This window comes from Schistocerca nitens, chromosome 2 (genome assembly GCF_023898315.1).
Source record: "Schistocerca nitens isolate TAMUIC-IGC-003100 chromosome 2, iqSchNite1.1, whole genome shotgun sequence".
Taxonomy (NCBI): domain Eukaryota; kingdom Metazoa; phylum Arthropoda; class Insecta; order Orthoptera; family Acrididae; genus Schistocerca; species Schistocerca nitens.
In genome coordinates, this window is record NC_064615.1 from 397947584 (window position 1) to 397972587 (window position 25004).

Consider the following 25004-nt stretch of genomic DNA (forward strand, 5'->3'; position numbering starts at 1 on the left):
CGGATTACATACAACTCTTGCAATGCAGTCTTTCTAAGTTTTTATTGGATTATCTTCATCCTTTGTCAGCTGAGGAATGTTACATCCAGTCAGCATGAGTTTGAAGTTTTGATGGGTAGTACACACAGACACTATGTGTACCACTACTTCCAGCTGAAAAACAATTTTTGGGACGTAGGTCTGCAAACTTCGAAAATCCAATGTGGAGCTCTGGATGGTTGTCTTTAAAGTTCGCATAAATTTCTTACAAATTACTTAAAACTAGCCGTTTTTGCACTTGCAGTTTTTCTCCGTTATCTCTCACAAGCACAAAATCTTTTTTCCCCCGGTATTTCCCTGCTTATCTCATTAGAACAATAAAAGTTTCTAACAAAATCAGCAGTTGTTTGACTCCAGGTTTTGGGTTTGGAGAAGACAAGATTCCATTGGCCTTCACCAAATCTTTTACCCTTCGAGACATGTAATTTGTTATGTTAAATTCATCTTGAAGCTTCTTAACACTCCAGCTTTTAGGTAAAATGGTAAGAATTTCCATCTGTTCACTTCGAGATGTACATGTACGAAATGTATCTTTCAGCTGACTGATCATCTCAGATTCTGCATGATCATATACCACCTCTTCTTTTTCGGAAGGAAGTAATAATAACTTTGCCTGAATTGTTGAAGTTAATTTAATTAGTTTTTCCTTAGGATATTTTGCTTCACACAGTCGTTTCTTCTTAATTGGCGATTCACCAACGGACTGCAAAGAAGCATTCACAACCTTTGTAAGGCCTCACTTGCTGCAATGTCTTGTACGTCACTATCACATAAAACCTTTTCACTTTCTTGTTTCACCACAGAATACAGTAAATCAATCATTTTCTGTGTTAGACGTATCACAAATTTCTACTCGTGCAATTTTTTTATGGCAGCTGTCACACACTTTTTGATTTAAAGTTAAGAAAGGTTTTCTTGCTATCATCTATTGTGAAACAGGCCGTAAGTTTTTTTTTCTTGTGGTTATTGTGGCCCTTTTCATTAAGTGGATTACAGCACAAATTTTAGGCATTTTATATTTCTCAAGTGAACAAATTAATTAAAAAAAATGTTTTTGAAGTTGAATGCCCTAGCTTTCTATATTGAATACTACACAATATTACTTCTCTATTCTTTCACTTCCTGTAAAAAAAATTTCATTATGTTAATGGTATGCAAACACTAACAGGTTGTAGGCATACAAACTTACAGACTCTTGTGAGGTTTGTACAAAAGTACCTTCAAGCTAGATTCAAAACACATTTCATAGTTAATCACATAATTTCACTACAGCTGCCTCACAACAAAAGAATGTGTGGGTCACTCAACAATAGGTGAAAATTGCTGACAATATTAACCAGAGATAAAATACTGAATAGATTGCAGATAGTAACACCAAAGAATCATTTTATATATAATCTTTAAAATGAGAGATAGCTTCCTTCCCCCCCCCCCATGGTTTTACAGCTATTAATAAATAGTTAGCACTAAAGTTTAATAACCAGTTATTTGTTTCAAAAGTACAATTTGTGGACCATATAACAAAATCTAACACTGTAATGTTTTCATGTGTAGCAAAATAATAGAAATTCACCTATCTGACTGTTATTTTGGAGAATCGTGGTAAACAAAATTGCTTTTGATAGTGATCCGATGCTCATCCCAAGTTGAAGCTTTCAGAATATGTAGATGTAAAGTGTATCTTTCACATATATTTTTTTGAGAATTTTAAAAATACAGTTTTTCAAAATTCGACAAATTCAATAATGTTGTTTTTATAAACAATGTGTATGTATATATTAAACTAATGATGTTTGGTATCATATAAAAGCTCTTTAAAAGAGCTTTCCAATGAAGTAAATTTTATTGTTCTAGCTTAATTAGAACACGAGTTATAAAGAAAACAACATTGTCCCGCGAGTCACAAATTTGTCATTTTTTCAATTTTTGACAGTCCATTACTCAGTAACTTTTTATCAGAAAAATGTGAAAAAATTAATTTGTGGTACTATTTATGAGTACTGTAGGCATACTTAATTTCATTTAAATCAAAGAGGGTAAGGCTGCGTTCACACTGCCGGCCGGGCCGAGCCGAGCCTGGCCGTGCCGCCGCCCCGCTATGATATCAAACACATGGTTTTGAATTGCGGTGTTCACACTGGCGGCCGGGAAGACACGGCGTGAGCCTCCCGGAGCCGAGCTGGCGACATCCCGAGTGTTTAATATTGCCGGCGCGAGCCTGTGGAGCAGCACTACAGCTTCTGCAGTACACGTATCACACGTCTCCCTTCTGCTTTCGTCACAAGTGTGACTGCACACATTTTTTATTTTAAGATGTTACCTCACATTTCACAATCAGTGAGGAAAAAATTACGTTTATTATAATGATACATGTGAAATTACCTTTATTTCATTTATTTAATCTACTGTATTTACATGCATTTCCAATAGCTTGCCAGCAATCGCGGCATTGCCGCCACTGAAATAGTTCGCATTTACTTGTAAACGGAGACAGATACGAGTGTCACTGAGGGACGGAAATTTGTCCCTACCAGATAATGCATTGTAAAGTCATTATGTGGCAGTACAAGATTTGTAAATCAAGTGCACAACATTGACAAACAGCATCATTTCACAATGACTGTTAAGAAATATGGAAAGATAAATGATTCAATACGAAGCTAAGATGTTACACTACCACGTGTACAAAAATCAGATTCTTTAGCCGCATACTTTCTTCGAAATCGGTTGGGAAGCGTTACGAAACTAATAATCACGCGGAACGAAAAGTAGACTTTTCTTTTTTCACGATGTAAGTAACGCTTTTAAGGAAAAAATAAGTTCATAAAACGATGTGGGAAGTCTTATATACCGCTAAGAATTTTTAAAACATGAAAATCGAAGTGAATTTTCCCCCATTTCGCCGTCCCGACTCGGCGGAGCCAGTACGCGTCATCTCGGCCCGGCCGTCAGTGTGAACGCAGTCTAAGGTTGAAAACGATGGTTTCATTTGTTGATTTGACATGGAATGACCCAATTCACTCCAGTTGATCTGGCAAGTAAATCCAAAGAGAAGTCTGAATGGATAAATCCACTTCTGACAGTGTGCAGAGAAGAGTGTTCCTGTGTAATCTTACCCTCCCACACATTGTTTGTTGCTTATCACTCTCCAAATTATTAACTCTTTCAATAAGTTTCGAGAGGAGTAAGATTTACAAATAACTTCTTATCTCGTAGGTTGCTCCAGTTCGTCACGTCTTGGGGTTAATTCTTGAGGCTGAAATTTTTTGACTTTGTAGGTTCCAAATGGCATCATAATGTTCTGAAGAATTGCCTGTTTTTATCTTTAATTTTATTTTGTCACGTTTTTCAATATCACACCATCTTTACAATCTCTACCTTCAAATAGGAAATTACATTGTTATTGCCAAAATTAAAAACACGTCCGATTCCATCAGAGGCATTACCCCTACTACTTCATTCTGCGGTACTAACAATATCCCAAAGTGTCTACAAATTTTCTTGACAAATGAATATCGACCAATTTATATCATTATTTTATAAATGAATCCAGAAATAAATTTAATAAATATCATTAGATTGCGCAATTAATAATATGAATTTAAAGTGTGCCAGATATGCCGTAATTTCAATTTTTTTAAGGCAATATTAACTGTACATATAGAGGTAGTATATATTTATTGTAACAACAAAAATAAAGCAATTCCTTTTTATACATTTTACGCTGAAATACGCCACATCATATACAAAATCATATGAAAATCTTTTAGTTCAACAGCTGATATAAAATTTACCTGTTTAAAAGGTAGAAAGTACTTTTGGTATTGCTCACAAAATTTGGAACCAATGTATTTACAATATTTTGTGACAGACTATAAGGTTTGCCAAACGGTGTACAGAGTAATACCAAAAGATAGAATACAGATGTATAGAAGTATGTGATACCTAATATATTACAAAAAACATAAGAATAATATCAACAAGAGAAGTCATAATCTATATATATATATCAGGATATGGCATTCAGATCTGAGGAACGTACTGTCACAAGACAAATAACACAAAGTCAAAACTACTACATTACAACACTAAGCTACAGAAATAAATACAGAGACCATGTAAATTACTAGAAATACAAATTGTAAGTTTACACCCATAAAATCATACCTTCAAAATCTTCAAAGAGAAGAGAAAAAACTCAGAGCCTAGGTATACGATGAGTAAGCCAACTCTAAAAACTCACGACGACGGGTACAGACCAGAAGAATACACTCGATCATGAGTAGGAATATAGCACAAAATCAGTCAGCCACATAAACCAGAGTATTTAAGGATATATTGACTCATGAAAGGACAAAATAATGAAAAATATTTAGGCCTAAGCTTATGATGTGGGGACCGACCCATGAATCCAAACCACACCGGACACAAATCACCAAAAAATGTTTTGACAGAACAAATTGAATAAAGTTCATAATCATATCAATAAGTTCAATCATATGTAAAGAGTAATTATAAGAAACATCTAGCCTCAATCAATAGTTCTACACTCTCCTTGAGTATACACACACAGTTGTGATGACCAAGGGTAATCAAAACAGAGTTAAGCATGAGTCTGCCCACAGCTCAAGTTACAGTCAGACACAATATTGCAGTACTCAGAATGAATACATGTAAACAGAGTCATAAATAGCTTGAATGATGACATAATCCAGTAGCTTGAGGACCAAAATCAGAGCATGAAAGCAGACATCTATACATCTCGTTATATTGTCTGTACTTGTAAATGTCCTCCACACCACTTGCTAATCGTCCATACAAACTAACATACATATATAAAGGCATAGAAGATCCACTGACAAAAAATACATACTGATTTAAAGTTACATAATGTTTTGGGAAGTCAATCCCCCTACTTCAAAAACATACATTTATGTGAAACAACACTGTCTTCAGCAGTTTTGGCTAACAATTTACAAATCTCAGTCATAACACTGATGTAGTTGACAGATGCTTGAGTACATTACCCAGCACCTATGATCTCTTGCAAGTCGACTGGTCCAGCAGAGTACAGACATACAACTGTGTGGGGAGTCGATACACCCACATGTTTCTGTTTCCTCTCTAGAGTTCTCATCACATGCTCCAGCAGAGAGGTAACTTCCTGTCTATCATTCACATCAAATCGGGAAACATTGTTTTGTGTACTAAATATGCTGTTCAATATCTTCTCACATAACACGGCATATGCTCTACCTATTTATATGCCAAAAGCAATTACACTCCTGGAAATTGAAATAAAAACACCGTGAATTCATTGTCCCAGGAAGGGGAAACTTTGACACATTCCTGGGGTCAGATACATCACATGATCACACTGACAGAACCACAGGCACATAGACACAGGCAACAGAGCATGCACAATGTCGGCACTAGTACAGTGTATATCCACCTCTCGCAGCAATGCAGGCTGCTATTCTCCCATGGAGACGATCGTAGAGATGCTGGATGTAGTCCTGTGGAACGGCTTGCCATGCCATTTCCACCTGGCGCCTCAGTTGGACCAGCGTTCGTGCTGGACGTGCAGACCGCGTGAGACGACGCTTCATCCAGTCCCAAACATGCTCAATGGGGGACAGATCCGGAGATCTTGCTGGCCAGGGTAGTTGACTTACACCTTCTAGAGCACGTTGGGTGGCACGGGATACATGCGGACGTGCATTGTCCTGTTGGAACAGCAAGTTCCCTTGCCGGTCTAGGAATGGTAGAACGATGGGTTCGATGACGGTTTGGATGTACCGTGCACTATTCAGTGTCCCCTCGACGATCACCAGTGGTGTACGGCCAGTGTAGGAGATCGCTCCCCACACCATGATGCCGGGTGTTGGCCCTGTGTGCCTCGGTCGTATGCAGTCCTGATTGTGGCGCTCACCTGCACGACGCCAAACACGCATACGACCATCATTGGCACCAAGGCAGAAGCGACTCTCATCGCTGAAGACGACACGTCTCCATTCGTCCCTCCATTCACGCCTGTCGCGACACCACTGGAGGCGGGCTGCACGATGTTGGGGCGTGAGCGGAAGACGGCCTAACGGTGTGCGGGACCGTAGCCCAGCTTCATGGAGACGGTTGCGAATGGTCCTCGCCGATACCCCAGGAGCAACAGTGTCCCTAATTTGCTGGGAAGTGGCGGTGCGGTCCCCTACGGCACTGCGTAGGATCCTACGGTCTTGGCGTGCATCCGTGCGTCGCTGCGGTCCGGTCCCAGGTCGACGGGCACGTGCACCTTCCGCCGACCACTGGCGACAACATCGATGTACTGTGGAGACCTCACGCCCCACGTGTTGAGCAATTCGGCGGTACGTCCACCCGGCCTCCCGCATGCCCACTATACGCCCTCGCTCAAAGTCCGTCAACCGCACATACGGTTCACGTCCACGCTGTCGCGGCATGCTACCAGTGTTAAAGACTGCGATGGAGCTCCGTATGCCACGGCAAACTGGCTGACACTGACGGCGGCGGTGCACAAATGCTGCGCAGCTAGCGCCATTCGACGGCCAACACCGCGGGTCCTGGTGTGTCCTCCGCTGTGCCGTGCGTGTGATCATTGCTTGTACAGCCCTCTCGCAGTGTCCGGAGCAAGTATGGTGGGTCTGACACACCGGTGTCAATGTGTTCTTTTTTCCATTTCCAGGAGTGTATGTACAGTTAATGTCAGATAGGAATAAAAAAGTGTTCACATATGAAACATTAATAAACAGAGTTACATGGAGGGGGAAAAAAGAAAAAAGAAGGAAGAAAAAATCCAAATTTTTGCAGTACAAATTATGAACATTGTCCCATTTCAAAATTGCAAAAGGATCTACTCATTTAGTCTCATGGCCTATATGAATCAAATTCTAAAGCACAAATCTATTACAAAATGTAATTATACAGCATATCATTGATTTTAACTCAATCAATAGATACGGTAAGATAGAACTTCGAAAATCATGTCACCATACATGCTACAGATTAGATTAGATTAATACTTGTTCCCTAATCATGAATACGACACTTCGTAATGATGTGGAACGTGTCAGGTTAATAAAAGGTGCCTATACAAGATATTACACTACACCAAATCACATTTTTTTGTGGGTGTTGGGGAAATTACCCACTTATTATATCCAAAAATGCATTCCTGATAAGCAAAACACAATCATATAGTCTTATAAATTTACAAATAGATTTAAACTCAGGCAATAGATAAGACCAGAACTGTAGAAATAGCATCATCTTACTTACTAAATTCATGACAAACAATACAAAATTATATAGTCTTATAAATCTACAAATGTAGTGTGTATTTTCTTCCAGACTAGGGATCATTATGCATCTGTGTTCAAAGGCCTCGTGCTCTATACTAAACATTAACAGTGCTTGACATTTTACATACTTGCTTTGCTTACCAATAGCTCCTCTTACCTTTACACGTGCAATGGATATTTCCACAAAATTCTTACTATACTGGATCTTGTCTAAATTATTCTGATTTACCACAAATTGGGCTACCTGTATCAATGAAACAATTCCCTTCCCACTGATGAATCTTAATGTAAGAACACCCAAAATCTGAATCATACTCTATTATTGAACACTTCATGTAAAAGATCAGTTTCGGTTTCATCAAATGCTACATTCACACTGTCTGTGCAGAGTTTTATCAACTTTACTGGTATCATATCATTACTTCGGTTACTCATGTTGTCAGGTAAGGATTGAACAGAATGAATGGATTTCATAGCACAACTAGCTTCACTTATTACAGAAGGAACACAAAATATGTTACTGCCAAAATTACACTTCCTGCTTAGATCTCCTTTCACTTCATTCCACCAGTTTTAACTAGCCACAGTTAACTTAATCCAGAATGCACATTTATCTGTGTTACCATCAGTCTGGTCCCAGACAAACTACAAAAAGTTCTCATCTTTATTCCCTAGCCTTACAGATAACTCACCTTTACAGTTTGGATCATGACTCTCACTTATAGTATCACTTGCCTTATCTGTACTGTCAACATCATTCACAAATAACTCTGAAACTTCATTATTCTTGAATTCCACAAATACCTGACATCATCATCATCATATTTTTCCAAAATTACTTCACCAACAACATAATTAACATCACAAATCTCACCTCCATCATAATCACTTACCTCGCCTGCATTTATTCACAATAAGCTAGCAGTCTCAGACTTACCAACCTCGGGGAGCAGTCTCGGACTTACCAACCTCAGTTATTTCACAGCTCTCATTCACATCTACATAAAAAATGCCACTTTTTTCAGATCCAATATAGTCATCACGTAATTTACATGCATCAATAACACTGTTTTCTGGCCAAGAGGAGAAATCACTAGTACATACTACATCAAAATTCTCATTACTCTCACCTTCTGGTTTGTGATTAGCACCTACATCACTATAATTAAGCATAGTATCCCAAAACTTTTGATCAAAACATAAATGAGAAATCTGATATTCCTTCCGTTCAACTTCAGATACCTGTGCCATATTATTAACACTGTTATGACTGTCTAATTGCTAGTGTAAATTGGGGGTCCTGTGCTTCTTGTGTTTCCTCGGCCCAGAACTGTGGACCTTCGTTGAGGCAGACTGCCGTTTCCAGAGTAGTTACCTTTATGATTATTCTACTATTAAATTGCCCATGGTTATCCCCATTATTCCTATTCTGCTGATGTTCAAAATTTCCATCTCTCTTAACATTTTGACCCTGATAGACGTTACCATTATCTCTGTTTCTATAGTTAATACCATTGTGATCTCTCTCACTTTGATGGTTATGGTACATACTTCTTTATACTGCCCTATTCAGCCTGTCAACATATCACAAAAATTGTTCAATACAATTTCAGGTCCCACTGTAATCTTTCCAGTAATCTTCTTTTGAGTGCACCAATCAATGTTATTTCGACAAATGGTTTATCAAGGCATGTTAATTTCTCAAGTTGATTCTTACAAAAATATCTTTCAGAGTACCGTCCCTATTCCTATAATTAGGACCATTCAAAAATTCCCTTTCGATTCTCCCTTGTTCAGCTTCTGACCAAAATTTATTTAAAAAACTTTTTTTGAAACTTTGATATATTTTCCACTGACTTAAATTTACCCAAGACAGAGCTTCACCTTCAAGACACCTTCTAACAAATTTAATTTTCTGATTGTCACTCATGCCAGACACAAAATTGGTGCATTCCAAGATGCTGTGTCAAGATTTCGTGACAACATCCAACTGAAATGTTACATTCTTCTGCAGCCTTTAATTGGTGCACACAATTTCACTGATCTTCCTGACACGAACATCATCAGCAGACGTCTAAGGGCATCCAGAATGAGCGTCATCTTTAAATTCCTTGTGGCCATTTTTGAACTGTATGAACCATTCGTAACACCGAATATGCCTTAATCCCTCATCTCTGTACACTTCGTGCATCATTTAGTGTGTCCCAATAAAAGTTTTCTCAAGTTTTGCGTAAAGTTTAATGCAGGCACACTGCTACTATAAATCTGCCAAATCGAAATTCGCTAACTGTGCAACAACGTTCTACTCAAAACAGCGATGAACAATAACAGACACGCAACAGTGAAACTTCTGGCAGTTACACATCAAACACAAGAATGTGCAGGGATGCAAACCTTATCTCGCCACAACACACCATTGGCATGAAATTATGAATGTTCCTGAGATGTTTGAACCCACCTCACACGTGCACCTCCCAGAAACATTCTCCCTTACCTCTCTCTCATTCTCATTCTGAATATTTATTGCTTACAGTATTTTCCCCCAAGTGCAGCTGGCATCCCCGTGGCACCATTGGCTGAACAGATTCCTTCTAAATGACCAAGCACCTGACATTTTATTATAGCCTGTTATGCTCTGGTGCTGCCTGCTTGCCTATTAATTTTTCCTGTTATTTTAGCGAAGCTTTCCCCAGTTATTAACATTCAAGACTTAGCCGTCATTTCTACTGATGCAAGACAATGACACTTCTAAATATTATTAATCTATTTGTTTGCATCAAGAACATTACTCTCTTTGTACATAACCTTCAGTGTTCATAGTTGGTAATTATTAAGTGTTGATAGTCCACATAAACTTGTTAATGTGTTACTCTTTTGTAAATGACCCATTGTCTTTATTAGTCACCTCCACTACCAACATATCACAAATAATAAAGCTCCATACAGAAAATGCACAAGATTAAAATTATTCTTTTATTAGTGTTGAGAAGTTACTTAAAATGCTATAAACATTCACAAACATATAAATATTTCATAAAAATAAAAAAATGCAGAGTATATACAAGATTCTACATATATGATATACAACAGCTCTCTGATATGTACAGTAAAAGGAACAAATACAATTTACATTTACATTAAATGTCTTTAACATGGTTCTGTATCCAAGGATGTGTCATCACATGCTTTAATGGGAGACGCTGCTTTGGATTGCGTTGCAGGAGCTGTAAATAAAAAGAAAACACTTTAACTGACTCTCACTAGAGGAGAAAGGACTTTTTCAGAGTCCTCTTGGTAGACAAATCAACAGGCAGAATATACAGTCTAACTAACGAAAACAATCAAAATGCATAAATGAAAAGTTGTTTCCCATAGTTACTGTCATTCCTCTCTTCCTCCATTACACAGATGTATCAGCATTTGATGGTATTTTGGAATTACAATGTCATTGGCAAATGTCAAAGTTTTTAATTATTCTTCCTGAACTTCAACTCCTCCTCCAAATTTTTCCTCTGTTTCCTCTACTGCTTGCTCAATGAACAGATTGAAGATCAGGAATAGGCTACATTCCTATCTTAGTCCCTTTTCCAAATGTTGCACCCCTTGATTCGTAACGGCCATTTGATTTCTGTACAAGTTGTATACAACTTTCCACTCCCCATATTTTACCCCTGCAACTTTCACAGTTCCGAAGAGTGTATTCTAGGTGACAAAAAATCTCTCTCCAAAAAATGCTATAAATGTAGGTTTGCCTTACTTTAATCTGTATTCTAAGGTAAGTCACAGGCTTGTACTGCCTTGCTTGTTTCTACTTTTCTCTGGAACCCAAACTTATCATCCCCAAGGTCAACTACCAATTTTTTCCATTTTTCTGCAAATAATTCACGCTAATACTTCACAAACATGACTTACTAAACTAACAGTTTGGTAGTACTCACACCTGTCAGCAACTACTTTCTTTGGAATTTGAATTATTATATTTGTCATAAGGACTAATGGTATTTCACCTGTCTCGTACATCCTGCACAAGGTAGAATAGTTTTGTCGTTGCTGTTCTCCTACAGAAATCAATAACTCTCACGTAATTACCTCTACTCCTGGGGCCTTGTTTCAACTTGGGGCTTTCAGAGCTCAATCAAATTCTTTTTGCATATAGTATCTCTTTTCTTCATCTATGTTCTCTTCCCTTTCTGTAATACTGCCTTCAAGTCCGTTTTCATTTTGTTGTTGTTGCTGTCTTCAGTCCTGAGACTGGTTTGATGCAGCTCTACATGCTACTCTATCCTGTGCAAGCTTCATCTCCCAGTACCTACTGCAACCTACATCCCTCTGAATCTGCTTAGTGTATTCATCTCTTTGTCTCCCTCTACGATTTTTACCCTCCAATACTAAACTGGTGATCCCTTGATGCCTCAGAACATGTCCTACCAACGGATCCTGTCTTCTGGTCAAGTTGTGCCACAAACTCCTCTTCTCCCCAATTCTATTCAATACCTCCTCATTAGTTATATGATCTACCCATCTAATCTTCAGCATTCTTCTGTAGCTCCACATTTCGAAAGCTTCTATTCTCTTCTTGTCCAAACTATTTATCGTCCATGTTTCACTTCCATACATGGCTACACTCCATACAAATACTTTCAGAAATGACTTCCTGACACTTAAATCTATACTCGATGTTAACAAAGTTCTCTTCTTCAGAAACGCTTTCCTTGCCATTGCCAGTCTACATTTTATATCCTCTCTACTTCGACCATCATCAGTTATTTTGCTCCCCAAATAGCGAAACTCCTTTACTACTTTAAGTGTCTCATTTCCTAATCTAATTCCCTCAGCATCACCCAACTTAATTCAACTACATTCCATTATCCTCGTTTTGCTGTTGTTGATGTTCATCTTATATCCTCCTTTCAAGACACTGTCCATTCCATTCAACTGTTCTTCCAAGTCCTTTGCTGTCTCTGACAGAATTACAATGTCATCGGCGAACCTCAAAGTTTTTATTTCTTCTCCATGGATCTTAATACCTACTCCGAATTTTTCTTATGTTTCCTTTACTGCTTGCTCAATATACAGATTGAACAACATCGGGGAGAGGCTACAACCCTGTCTTACTCCCTTCCCAACCACTGCTTCCCTTTCATGTCCCTCGACTCTTATAACTGCCATCTGGTTTCTGTACAAATTGTAAATAGCCTTTCGCTCCCTGTATTTTACCCCTGCCACCTTTAGAATTTGAAAGAGAGTATTCCAGTCAACATTGTCAAAAGCTTTCTCTAAGTCTACAAATGCTAGAAACGTAGGTTTGCCTTTCCTTAATCTTTCTTCTAAGATAAGTCGTAAGGTCAGTATTGCCTCACGTGTTCCAGTGTTTCTACGGAATCCAAACTGATCTTCCCCGAGGTTGGCTTCTACTAGTTTTTCCATTCGTCTGTAAAGAATTCGTGTTAGTATTTTGCAGCTGTGACTTATTAAACTGATAGTTCGGTAATTTTCACATCTGTCAACACCTGCTTTCTTTGGGATTGGGATTATTATATTCTTCTTGAAGTCTGTGGGTATTTCGCCTGTCTCATACATCTTGCTCACCAGATGGTAGAGTTTTGTCATGACTGGCTCTCCCAAGGCCGTCAGTAGTTCCAATGGAATGTTGTCTACTCCGGGGGCCTTGTTTCGACTCAGGTCTTTCAGTGCTCTGTCAAACTCTTCACGCAGTATCATATCTCCCATTTCATCTTCATCTACATCCTCTTCCATTTCCATAATATTGTCCTCAAGCACATCGCCCTTGTATAAATCCTCTATATACTCCTTCCACCTTTCTGCTTTCCCTTCTTTGCTTAGAACTGGGTTTCCATCTGAGCTCTTGATATTCATACATGTGGTTCTCTTCTCTCCAAAGGTCTCTTTAATTTTCCTGTAGGCAGTATCTATCTTACCCCTAGTGAGATAAGCCTCTACATCCTTACTTTTGTCCTCTAGCCATGCCTGCTTAGCCATTTTGCACTTCCTGCCGAACTCGTTTTTGAGACGTTTGTATTCCTTTTTGCCTGCTTCACTTGCTGCATTTTTGTATTTTCTCCTTTCATCAACTAAATTCAGTATCTCTTCTGTTACCCAAGGATTTCTACTAGCCCTCGTCTTTTTACCTACTTGATTCTCTGCTGCCTTCACCACTTCATCCCTCAAAGCTACCCATTCTTCTTCTACTGTATTACTTTCCCCCATTCTTGCCAATTGTTCCCTTATGCTCTCCCTGAAACTCTGTACAACATCAGGTTTAGTCAGTTTATCCAGGTCCCATCTCTTTAAATTCCCACCTTTTTGCAGTTTCTTCAGTTTTAATCTACAGGTCATAACCAATAGATTGTGGTCAGAGTCCACATATGCCCCTGGAAATGTCTTACAATTTAAAACCTGGTTCCTAAATCTCTGTCTTACCATTATATAATCTATCTGATACCTTTTAGTATCTCCAGGGTTCTTCCATGTTTTCATTTTATAGCCACTTTATATACTCCTGCCTTCAGCTGTCTTTTCTTTGCTTAGTACTGGTTTTGCATCTGAGTTCTTGACACTACTGGTTGTCTTTTCTCTAAAGGCCTGTTATTTTCCTATAGCCAGTATCTAGCCTTCCCCTACTTATATGTGATTATACAGCCTTGCAAGCTTCTTCTAGCCATTCCTGCTTCACCACTTAGCACTTTGTCAGTCTTATTTGTACATGTCTATATTCCCCTTTTCTGCATTTTTTCTTCTTTCATCTATTAAATTAAACATCTCCCGTGACATCCAAGGATTTCTACTAGGACTAGACTTTTTACTTATGTGATCCTTCCTGTCTTCACTATTTCATTCTCAAAGCAACCCATTTGTCTTCCACTGTATTCATTTGTTTCAGTCAATTGTTACCTAATGCTCTCCCTGAAACTCAACAAGCTCTGGTTCTTTTAACTTATCCAGGTCTCAATTCAATTTGCAACTTTTTTGTAGTTTCTTCAGTTTTAAACTGTAGTTCATTACCAATAAATTGTGGTCAGGGTCTATACCTGCCTCTAGATATGTCTTAGTTTAAAATCTGGTTCCAGAATCTGTTTCTTGCCATTGTACAGGATGACTCAAAGGACTTTACAGCTTGGGAATGACATGAAAATTTATTGAGATAACTTACAGAATCAGTAAAGGTGTCATTTTGTAGCAAACAACCTCAGGTTTGATTCAAGCAGTGCATCAGGAACCCATTCCATCACCAGGAGTTCCAGCATAGAGCACAGGTAAAATGGCTACTTTCACTGGTGCAGAGAGTGAGTGCTCAGTGTGTTTTTGTTTCATGAAACACACTCTGCAACAATGTTCAGAGTAAATTTTGCACAAAATACATTGCAGAACCTATATGCAGGTCTACAATTTACTCTTGCTACCAAGAACTTTGTTGGGACGAGTTGTTCACTGCACTATGATGAATCACCGGGTCATCCGCCTGTTGATGATTCAAGTCTAACAAGTTAGGGAGAGCTTTGCTCGTAGTCCACAAACATCAACATGATGTGCATCTCGCGAGACTGGCATTCCGCAAAGACTGAGTGGCGAGTACTGCATACAAGTTTACATTCGAAACCATACACATTCCCAATGACACAGCACATTAGTAAGGCAGGTAAGGTTACTCATGGGCATTTATGTGCAGAAATGTTGCATCAGATAAAGGACGAGATATTCTTGAACACAATAATCTTCAGCAATGAGTCATTTCATATCAGTGGCACAGTGAACACCCACAAGTGCAGAATATGGGGCAGTGAAAATCCACAGGCAACCCTGGAACATGTTCATGACAACCCCAAAATTAATGGGTTTTGTGCCCTTAACAAACAAAGTATGCGGTCCTTTCTCCTTTCTTGAGAAAACTGTCACTGGTATTGTGTATCTGGATATGCTTTAAAACTTTTCAATTGCACAAACCAGTCAAGACGAGAGACAGGATGATTTATAACAGCAAGACATTGCATCATCTTATTTCCTCAAGGAAGTTTAAGGTTTCCTCGATAATTGCTTCCCAGGCCAGTGGACTGGCCGTGAAGGGCCAACCGAATGGTCACCTCGCTCCACAGACTTGACACCATTGGATTTGTTTCTCTGGGATTTCATTGAAGGCCATGTGTGTGATCCTCCTCTACCAAACAATTTAACTGACCTAGAAAATCAAATTTACGCCGATGTTGCATAAGTTACGTTCAATTTGCTGCAACAAGTGTGGGAAGAAATTTATTACCAGTGGTCTGTTTGTCGCATCACAAAAGTTAGTCACATCAAATCAAAATTACACTTGACACTTTATGTTGTTTGGTACAAAGTGACATCTACCGATTCTGTAACTTAACTCAATAAATTTCTATATCACTCCCAAGCTGTAAAGCCTTTGTTTCACTCGGTCTTATTAATCTGAAACCTTCCAGTGTCTCCAGTCTCTTCCAAAATACAAATTTCTTTCATGAGTCTTAGCAATAATTCAATTACGTTTTATGCAAAATTCTACCAGGCAGCTTCCTCTCATTCCTTTTCCCCAGTCCCCATCACATTAATGTTTTCCTCTCCCTTAAGTATCCAAATGATTTCTTTTATCTGATCACACAGTTTTTCAACCTCTCCGTCATGTTCAGAACTAGTTGTCATATGAACTACTATCATGGTGGGTGTTGGCCTTATGTATCTTGTCTAATAATGTGTTAACTATGCTGTTCTAGTGGCTTACCCACATTCTTATTTTCTTATTCATTTAACACTCTTTCCTGTATTACCCTATTTGATTTGTAATTACAGCCCTACACTCACCTGACTACAAGCCACATTCATCCTTACACCAAAGTTTGAAATTCCACTATTACTTCAACCTATTCTTTCCTTTTTTAAATTTTCTACCCCAGCTGCCCAATTAAGAAATCTAACACTCCACACTCCAACCATAGAATGCCAGTTTGGTTTTCCTGGAGACATCCTCCTAGTAGTTCCTGCTCAGAGATCCGAATGGGGAAATATTGTACCTCTGAAATATTTTACCCAAAAGGATGCCATCGTCTTCACCATACAGTAGAACACATCAAGGCCATGTTTTGATGTTACAAGGCTGGTTCAGTCAATCATCAAGACTGTCACTACCTGAAATTAGTGGAAGGCTGTTGTTCCTATTCAGGACCTAGATGTTTGACTGCCTCTCAACAGATAGCCCTCTGCTGTGATGGCAACTATGGCATACCTATTAAACATGAACAGTACAAAACATATTAACATGTTTAACTCACTAGTAAGAGAAGAAGCTGTGATAGATACAAGAAATGTTTGTAACTGAGTAGGATATTAATGGAGATGGTACCAATATCAGAGAAAACAATACTGCATAAGGCTTTCAACGGCTGCTAAAGAGTAGAAAATAAGAGTCTATGACACTGGAAGTTATACAGAATTTACAGAACTGAATAAATCCATCTGAGTGTAATGAGAACACTAAATCAACCAAATCTGCCAAACAGATGCAAACAAAATGAGCACTTATAATGGTCAGTTATCATATGCCACCTGTCAGGAAGAGTGACAAAGTAACACTAAACATCTGAAGTGTTCCTTTTAATAATGTTCATCTCATCAAGTGAACTTTTCCTGAAATATTTCCAGAGGTGGAAAAAGGCAACCCATGTGTCAACAACAAAAATCTGAGAGCCCGAAAGTTTGATATGAAAAAAATCTGGAGATTTTGTCGAAGTGGAGCTTGTGCAATTATCTACAGAATGTCTGCATTAAACTATTCTGACTATCTGAAACCACAATATAACTGCTTTAATTCACAAGACCTGCATGCGTTTTTGTCAGTGGCACATGAGATTTTAACCAGAACTTTAACAGTAGACTGACTAGAGCAAGAAAGATGCTAGTTTCAGGACTGTTTATGGTGGTACAGGACATGTGCAGGGTCATATGAATACCCTTCAAATAACACTTTCCATATTGCCATCACAGAGGGCAATCCATTGCTCTGCTGAAATATGGAGTGCAGAGTTGCCTAAAGGGGGCCACCACTATCTCTGGCTGTCCAGCTTCCAGAGGGTCTTGTCCTGTCCAGAATGCACCTAACTTTTCAATAGCCTAGAGCACATTTCATCTAATGGCAGCCCTCAAACCACAATTTTGTTAACCCACTACAGTGCTCAACAATTTTAGTAATAGAAGCAGAGTTCACAACCTGGTATGCGAGTATCATTGACTTAACTTTGAGACTTGCCAGCAGCTAAAAGTTCCATATAGTGATATAAACTACAGATTTTGTCTGTCAGTACAGTTGTGTTCTCTCATACTTACTTTGTCAATTTCTTAGAAATGATCCTTGTGGAAAGGAAACTGTTTTAGTCTTTTGTAATAAGTATTCACAACTTTTCCAGTATGCCAAAGGAAATTTATCTATAATTTGACACTAAGGTAGAAATTGTGCAGTGTACGTTTGGCATTTAATGCTGTTTGTTGGAGTAATCCAAAATGAAGTATGGCAAGTCACTATTGAAAGGAATTGCTGCAAGAAACGTAAACTGGTTTTCTTCGCAAGTATAATTATTTTGGATCTACTGAAGTAACTGTCAAATGCAGATATAATCAATATTCTCAGAAAGAAGGTTTATTCAACAGTCTCCGAAAGACAGTGCAATCAAATGTTCATGACCACCAGTTTACTATCAAATGAATATTTGTTACATGTTCAAGATACAGCTGCTTCATACACAACACAAACTCATTTTGGAAAATGAATCATTTGCAGCTGTAATGTATTGTTTTGCATTCAATGCTGGATCATTTGGACTAGATAGAACAATGACTTATAACTGAATTGACTGTTCTGTTATTTAAACATCATTAGTATGCTTCTAGTTATTCTTGTTTTTGGGTTAGTGAACTTGAATTATTATGATAGTGTTATTCATTATTGTTTAGACAGAGCACACACACTGAGGACACATTCTGATAGAGCTATTTCCAGCCAAGGGTACTGGCGCGCACACGCACACACACACACACACACACACACACTCTACTGTTACGCGAGTGCTTAGGAGGCATTATTAAGGCTAACACTACAATTACTTACTTATACCAATGACTATTCATGAACTATTGGGTTGGTGAACAGTTTTGTAGCTTTTTATGTAAGTTCAATAAACACAACTGATACACATAACAGGCTTCAGTCATCAATAATATACTCTCCTTCACTATTTACAGCAGTCTGCCAATGCTTGGATAACTTTTTGAATTGAGACTGTAGATATTACATGGTTTTGAGGCGAAGAACTTGTCGAGCCATATTTGGAGGGCATTTTAACCCGGAAACTAAGTTCATTGAAGGTTGTTCAAGGGAGAGGAGAAATGTTGCAAATATGAGGGGACACAGATGAATAAGGTGCAAGCAGAATAATGTCCAAACCCAATGCCTGTAGTGTTTTTTGTAGGTTTGGCAGAATGCATGCGGGCATTATTGTGGGATAGCATTACTTCATGCAGTCTTCCTGGTTGCTGTTTTCCGACTGCATCTGCAAGATGTCTTAGTTGTTGACAATAAATATCAGCAGTGATGATTACACCTCAGAGAAGCAACTCTTAGTACACCACACCATCACTTTTCCACAGATACACAACATTATCTTTTGTGGATGCACACAGGTTTTTGTACAAAGAGTTGCTGCTTTGTTTGGGCTCAACCACTCCTTTCGTTTCCCGTTACAAGATGGAATGGTTGGTGTTGTTCAAGAACCAATTGATGACGAGTTAGCCGAGATGCACATATGGCCACCCACTGATTACTGTGATTTTGGCTTACTGCATGCCATACACATAACCCAATTTTTTTTTAACTCCCCTTCTACATCAACATCTACATCCATACTCCGCAAGCCACCTGACGGTGTGTGGCGGAGGGTACCTTGAGTACCTCTATCGTTTCTCCCTTCTATTCAAGTCTCGTACTGTTCGTGGAAAGAAGGATTATCAGCATGCTTCTGTGTGGGCTCTAATCTCTCTGATTTTATCCTCATGGTCTCTTAGCGAGATATACGTCGGAGGGAGCAATATACTGCTTGACTCTTCAGTGAAGTTATGTCCTCAAAATTTCAACAAACGCCCGTACCGAGCTACTGAGCGTCTCTCCTGCAGTGTCTTCCACTGGAGTTTGTCTATCATCTCCGTAACACTTTCGCTATTACTAAATGATCCTGTAACGAAGCGCGCTGCTCTCCGTTGGATCTTCTCTATCTCTTCTATCAACCCTATCTGGTACGGATCCCACACTGCTGAGCAGTATTCAAGCAGTGGGCGAACAAGCGTACTGTAACCTACTTCCTTTGTTTTCGGATTGCATTTCCTTAGGATTTTTCTAATGAATCTCAGTCTGGCATCAGCTTTACCGACAATCAACTTCATATGATCATTCCATTTTAAATCACTCCTAATGCGTACTCCCAGATAATTTATGGAATTAACTGCTTCCAGTTGCTGACCTGCTATTTTGTAGCTAAATGATATGGGATTTTTCTATGTATTCGCAGCACATTGCACTTGTCTACACTGAGATTCAATTGCCATTCCCTGCACCATGCGTCAATTCATTGCAGATCCTCCTGCATTTTAGTACAATTTTCCATTGTTAAAACCTCTCGATATACTACAGCACCATCCGCAAAAAGCCTCAGTGAACTTCCGATGTTATCCACAAGGTCATTTATGTATATTGTGAATCGCAACGGTCCTACGACACTCCCCTGCAGCACACCTGAAATCACTCTTACTTCGGAAGACTTCTCTCCATTGAGAATGACTTGCTGCGTTCTGTTATCTAGGAACTCTTCAATCCAATCACACAACTGGTCTGATAGTCCATATGCTCTTACTTTGTTCATTAAACGACTGTGGGGAACTGTATCGAATGCCTTGGGGAAGTCAAGAAACACGGCATCTACCTGTGAACCCGTGTCTATGGTCCTCTGAGTCTCGTGGACGAATAGCGCGAGCTGGGTTTCACACGACCGTCTTTTTCGAAACCCATGCTGATTCCTACACAGTAGATTTCTAGTCTCCAGAAAAGTCATTATACTCGAACATAATACGTGTTCCAAAATTCTACAACTGATCGACGTTAGAGATATAGGTCTATAGTTCTGCACATCTGTTCGATGTCCCTTCTTGAAAACGGGGATGACCTGTGCCCTTTTCCAATCCTTTGGAACGCTACGCTCTTCTACAGACCAACGGTACACCGCTGCAAGAAGGGGAGCAAGTTCCTTCGTGTACTCTGTGTAAAATCGAACTGGTATCCTATCAGGTTCAGTGGCCTTTCCTCTTTTGAGCGATTTTAATTGTTTCTCTTTCCCTCTGTTGTCTATTTTGGTTATTTTGGTTTCTACCATTTTGTCATCTGTACGACAATCTAGAGAAGGAACTACAGTGCAGTCTTCCTCTGTGAAACAGCTTTGGAAAAAGACATTTAGTATTTCGGAGGAGGAGTAGATTACTGTTTAACGTCCCGTCGACAACGAGGTCATTAGAGATGGAGCACAAGCTCGGATTAGGAAAGGATGGGGAAGGAAATCGGCCGTGCCCTTTCTAAGGAACCGTCCCGGCATTTGCCTGAAGCGATTGAGGGAAATCACGGAAAACCTAAATCAGGATGGCCGGACGCGGGCTTGATACGCCGTCCTCCTGAATGCGAGTCCAGTGTGCTAACTAGTATTTCGGCATTTAGTCTGTCATCCTCTGTTTCAGTACCATTTTGGTCACAGAGTGTCTGGACATTTTGTTTTGATCCACCTACCGCTTTGACATAAGACCAAAATTTCTTAGGATTTTCTGCCAAGTCAGTACATAGAACTTTACTTTCGAATTTATTGAACGCCTCTCGCATAGATTTCGCTTCGCATAATTTTTGTTCGTATGCAAGGCTTTGGCTAAGTTTATGTTTGCTGTGAAGTTCCCTTTGCTTCCGCAGCAGTTTTCCAACTCGGTTGTTGTACCACGGTGGCTCTTTTCCATCTCTTACGATCTTGCTTGGCGCATACTCGTCTAACACATATTGTATGATGGTTTTGAACTTTGTCCACTGATCCTCAACACTATCTGTACTTGAGACAAAACTTTTGTGTTGAGCCATCAGGTACTCTGTAATCTGCTTTTTGTCACTTTTGCTAAACAGAAAAATCTTCCTACCTTTTTTAATAGTTCTACTTACGGCTGAAATCATCCATGCAGTAACCGCTTTATGATCGCCGATTCCCTGTTCTGCGTTAACTGTTTCAAATAGTTCGGGTCTGTTTGTCACCAGATTTTGTTATCGCCACGAGTCAGTTCTCTGTTTAACTGCTCAAGGTAGTTTTCAGATAATGCACTTAAAAAGATTTCACGGGATTCTTTGTCCCTGCCACCCGTTATAAACGTTCGAGGCTCCCAGTCTATATCCGGCAAATTAAAATCTCCACCCAGAACTATAACATGGTGGGGAAATCTACTCTAAATATTTTCCAAATTATCCTTCAGGTGCTCAGCCACAGCAGCTGCTGAACCAGGGGGCCCATAGAGACATCCAATTACCATGTCTGAGCCTGCTTTAACCATGACCTTCACCCAAATTATTTCACATTTAGGATCTCTGTCAATTTCCTTCATACTATTGCACTTCTTATCGCTATAAACACGCCTCCCACTTCACTGTCCAGCCTGTCTCTGCGGTATACATTCCAATCTGAGTTTAGGATTTCATTACTGTTTACGTCTGGTTTCAGCCAACTTTCTGTCCCTAGTACCTTCATGCAAATGTCGCATGATGGTGTGATGATTACATCGCATCATATTTGCCAGTTCTCTAGTACATTACAAAGGATCATTGTGGATTAATGTGTGTAAATTATCACCAAACCCAAAAGGTCTTTCTAAATGTAGAGAGTCAGTAATGTCAAAACAATCCTCATAATGAGAAAACCATTTTCTTGCCATAAAAAACCACTCCATCTACAGGCCACAAGTGGTCCATCAGGACCATCCGACCACCTTATCATCCTCAGAGGAGGATGCGGATAGGAGGGCATGGGGTCAGCATACCGCTCTCCCGGTCGTTATGATGGTATTCTTGACCGAACCCTCTACTAATCGGGCGAGTAGCTCCTCAATTGTCATCATGAGGCTGAGTGCACTCCGAAAAACGGCAACAGCGCATGGCGGCCTGGATGGTCACCCATCCAAGCGCCGACCACACCCGACAGCGCTTAACTTCGGTGATCTCACGGGAACTGGTGTAACCATGAGTGTAAAGTGCCTGACGTGCCGTAGAATCGTTAGCTCCGGGGTCTGGTGTGATGGATGTAGTAACTTTTTTCATTGGGGCGATTGTAGTGGTGTGGGAATTGGGAAAATGAGCGAGACTCATCAGTGGTTCTGTAGGTTATGCAGCAGAGATAGAAAGATTGTGGAACAGGAGGGGAAAATTGCTGCCCTTCAGGCTGAGTTAGATGAGGCTAGGCGAGAACTGGGCAGGTTAAGGGGGGAGAAGGGTAAACAGGGGTGGGAAGTGGCAACAGGCATAAGGAACAGGCCAAGAAATTCTTCTGACAGCTTTGTTATTAATGTACAAAATAGGTTTGACCTGTTGCCTCAGTCAGAAACTGATGAGCCTCTCACAGATGTAGATGTAGACAGGGCTCAACAAGCTTTCAGCAGCAAATTGAATAAGAATGTAGGGAAGTCTGCAAAGAGAAAGAAAGTCTTGTTGCTAGGTAGTTCACATGCTAGGGGTGTGGGCCAACTTCTGCAGGATGAATTAGGGTCAGAATACCAGGTCACAAGTTTTTTCAAACCTAGTGCTGGACTGAGGCAGGTTACAGAGGATTTAGGTTCACTATGTAGAGGCTTTACTAAGGAAGACATTTGAGCTCTTCTGTCAAGAGAGTTAATTTGGAGTTGGAACGGCTACTTGCATCTGGTGCAGGGTCACACATTGGTGTGGTTCCTGTTGATTCACTCTGTAGGTGGAACTATACTAGACATGGCCTACACCTCAACAAGAAAGGGAAGGGTAAACTGGCTGGGCTGATAGCAGGAAACTTAAAGGGGGGAGGAACTACATCTCATGGTGGAAACTCTTTTTTAGTGTAAGATCAGTTTCCAGTGGGAAACTCAGCCAGGCAAGTACTAAAGATGTTAAAAAAGTTCAAGATACTCACAAAAGTAAAGTGAAAAATAATGTTAGTATATTTCATCAAAATATTGGGGGATTGAAGAATAAAATTGATGAGCATCTGCTTTGTTTACAAGATATAGAAACTGAGAATGTAATAGATGTACTATGCCTGTCTGAGCATCACATTGTCACTGATATGCAAAAGGTTAGCATCAATGGGTACAAATTAGCTGCACATGTAAGTAGAGATAATATGATGAGAGGAGTTGCCATATATGTCAAAAGCTTCCACAGTGTAAAAAATTTAGAAACTAAAAAATTTTATGTAGAGCAACATATGGAAGCATGTGCCACTGAACTTAAACTAAATGATGGCACTTTCATAATTGTAACAGTGTATAGGTCCCCCTCAGGGAACTTCCAGCTATTTCTAGAAAACTTGGATGCTTTGTTGTGCTATCTGTCAGACAGGGGGAAGCAAATTATTATTTGTGGGGATTTCAATGTTGACTCCCTGAAAGAGTGTAATAGGAAGAATGACCTTGTAGTATTACTCAGTTCTTTCAATTTGAGCTCAGTCATTGACTTTCCTACTCTGATTACAAAGAACAGCAGTACATTAATAGATAACTTTTTTATAGACCAAGATAAGTTTAAGGACATAAATGCTTATCCTGTTGAGAATGGTCTTTCAGATCACGGTGCACAGCTAGTTACAGTACATGACGTAGCTCCATGCAGTATATCAAATCAGACTTTCAAAGCAGTGCGTTCAATTAACAATATAAATATTGCAAACTTTAGGGAAAGCCTACAGCAACTAGACTGGGATGAAGTGTATAAAGAACCTGATGCAAATTTGAAATATAACTTATTTCACGGTACATTTTTAAGGGCATTTGAAAATTGTTTTCCCAAGAAAATAGTTAAACATAATTCCAAGGAAACATATAAAAAACCATGGCTAACTAAAGGAATATCTTGCAACCGTAAAAGAGAACTGTATCTAACAGCAAGAGGGAGTACTGACCCCGAAATTGTTCAATATTATAAAAACTATTGTGTGGTACTAAGAAAAGTTATTAAGAAGTCCAGAAGCATGTGTATCATGTCTGAGATCAGTAACTCTGATAACAAAATTAAATCAATTTGGAATATTATTTAAAGGGAAACAGGGCAACCAAGAGCACAGGAAGACTTTAGTGCCATAAAACTGAATGACAAGTGTACTAACAAACAATCAGAAATTGAAAATACTTTCAATAATCATTTTTTAAATGTTGTGGAGAAAACAGGATCTAGATCTTCACTGGAAGAGGCAAGGCTACTAATAGAAGAGGCCATAACTGTGCAGTTTGAAACAACTGTAATTCCACCAACCTCTCCCTCTGAAATCAGTAAAATAATAAACTCACTGAAAAGTAAAAGCTCTTACGGAATTGATGGCATTTCCA

At 39.3% G+C, this 25004-nt stretch overlaps 1 protein-coding gene across 1 annotated transcript in view; it reads right to left on the bottom strand.

Annotated features, from left to right (window-relative positions):
- Positions 1-10311: 10311 nt before the first annotated feature.
- LOC126236247 (aurora kinase B-like) overlaps positions 10312-25004 on the bottom strand; it is a 57757-nt gene continuing 43064 nt past the window's right edge. The window contains exon 7 of the mRNA XM_049945396.1: positions 10312-10576. Within this exon, the coding sequence (XP_049801353.1) occupies positions 10490-10576 (87 nt within the window). The 3' untranslated portion in view covers positions 10312-10489. The remainder of the gene's footprint in view (positions 10577-25004) is intronic.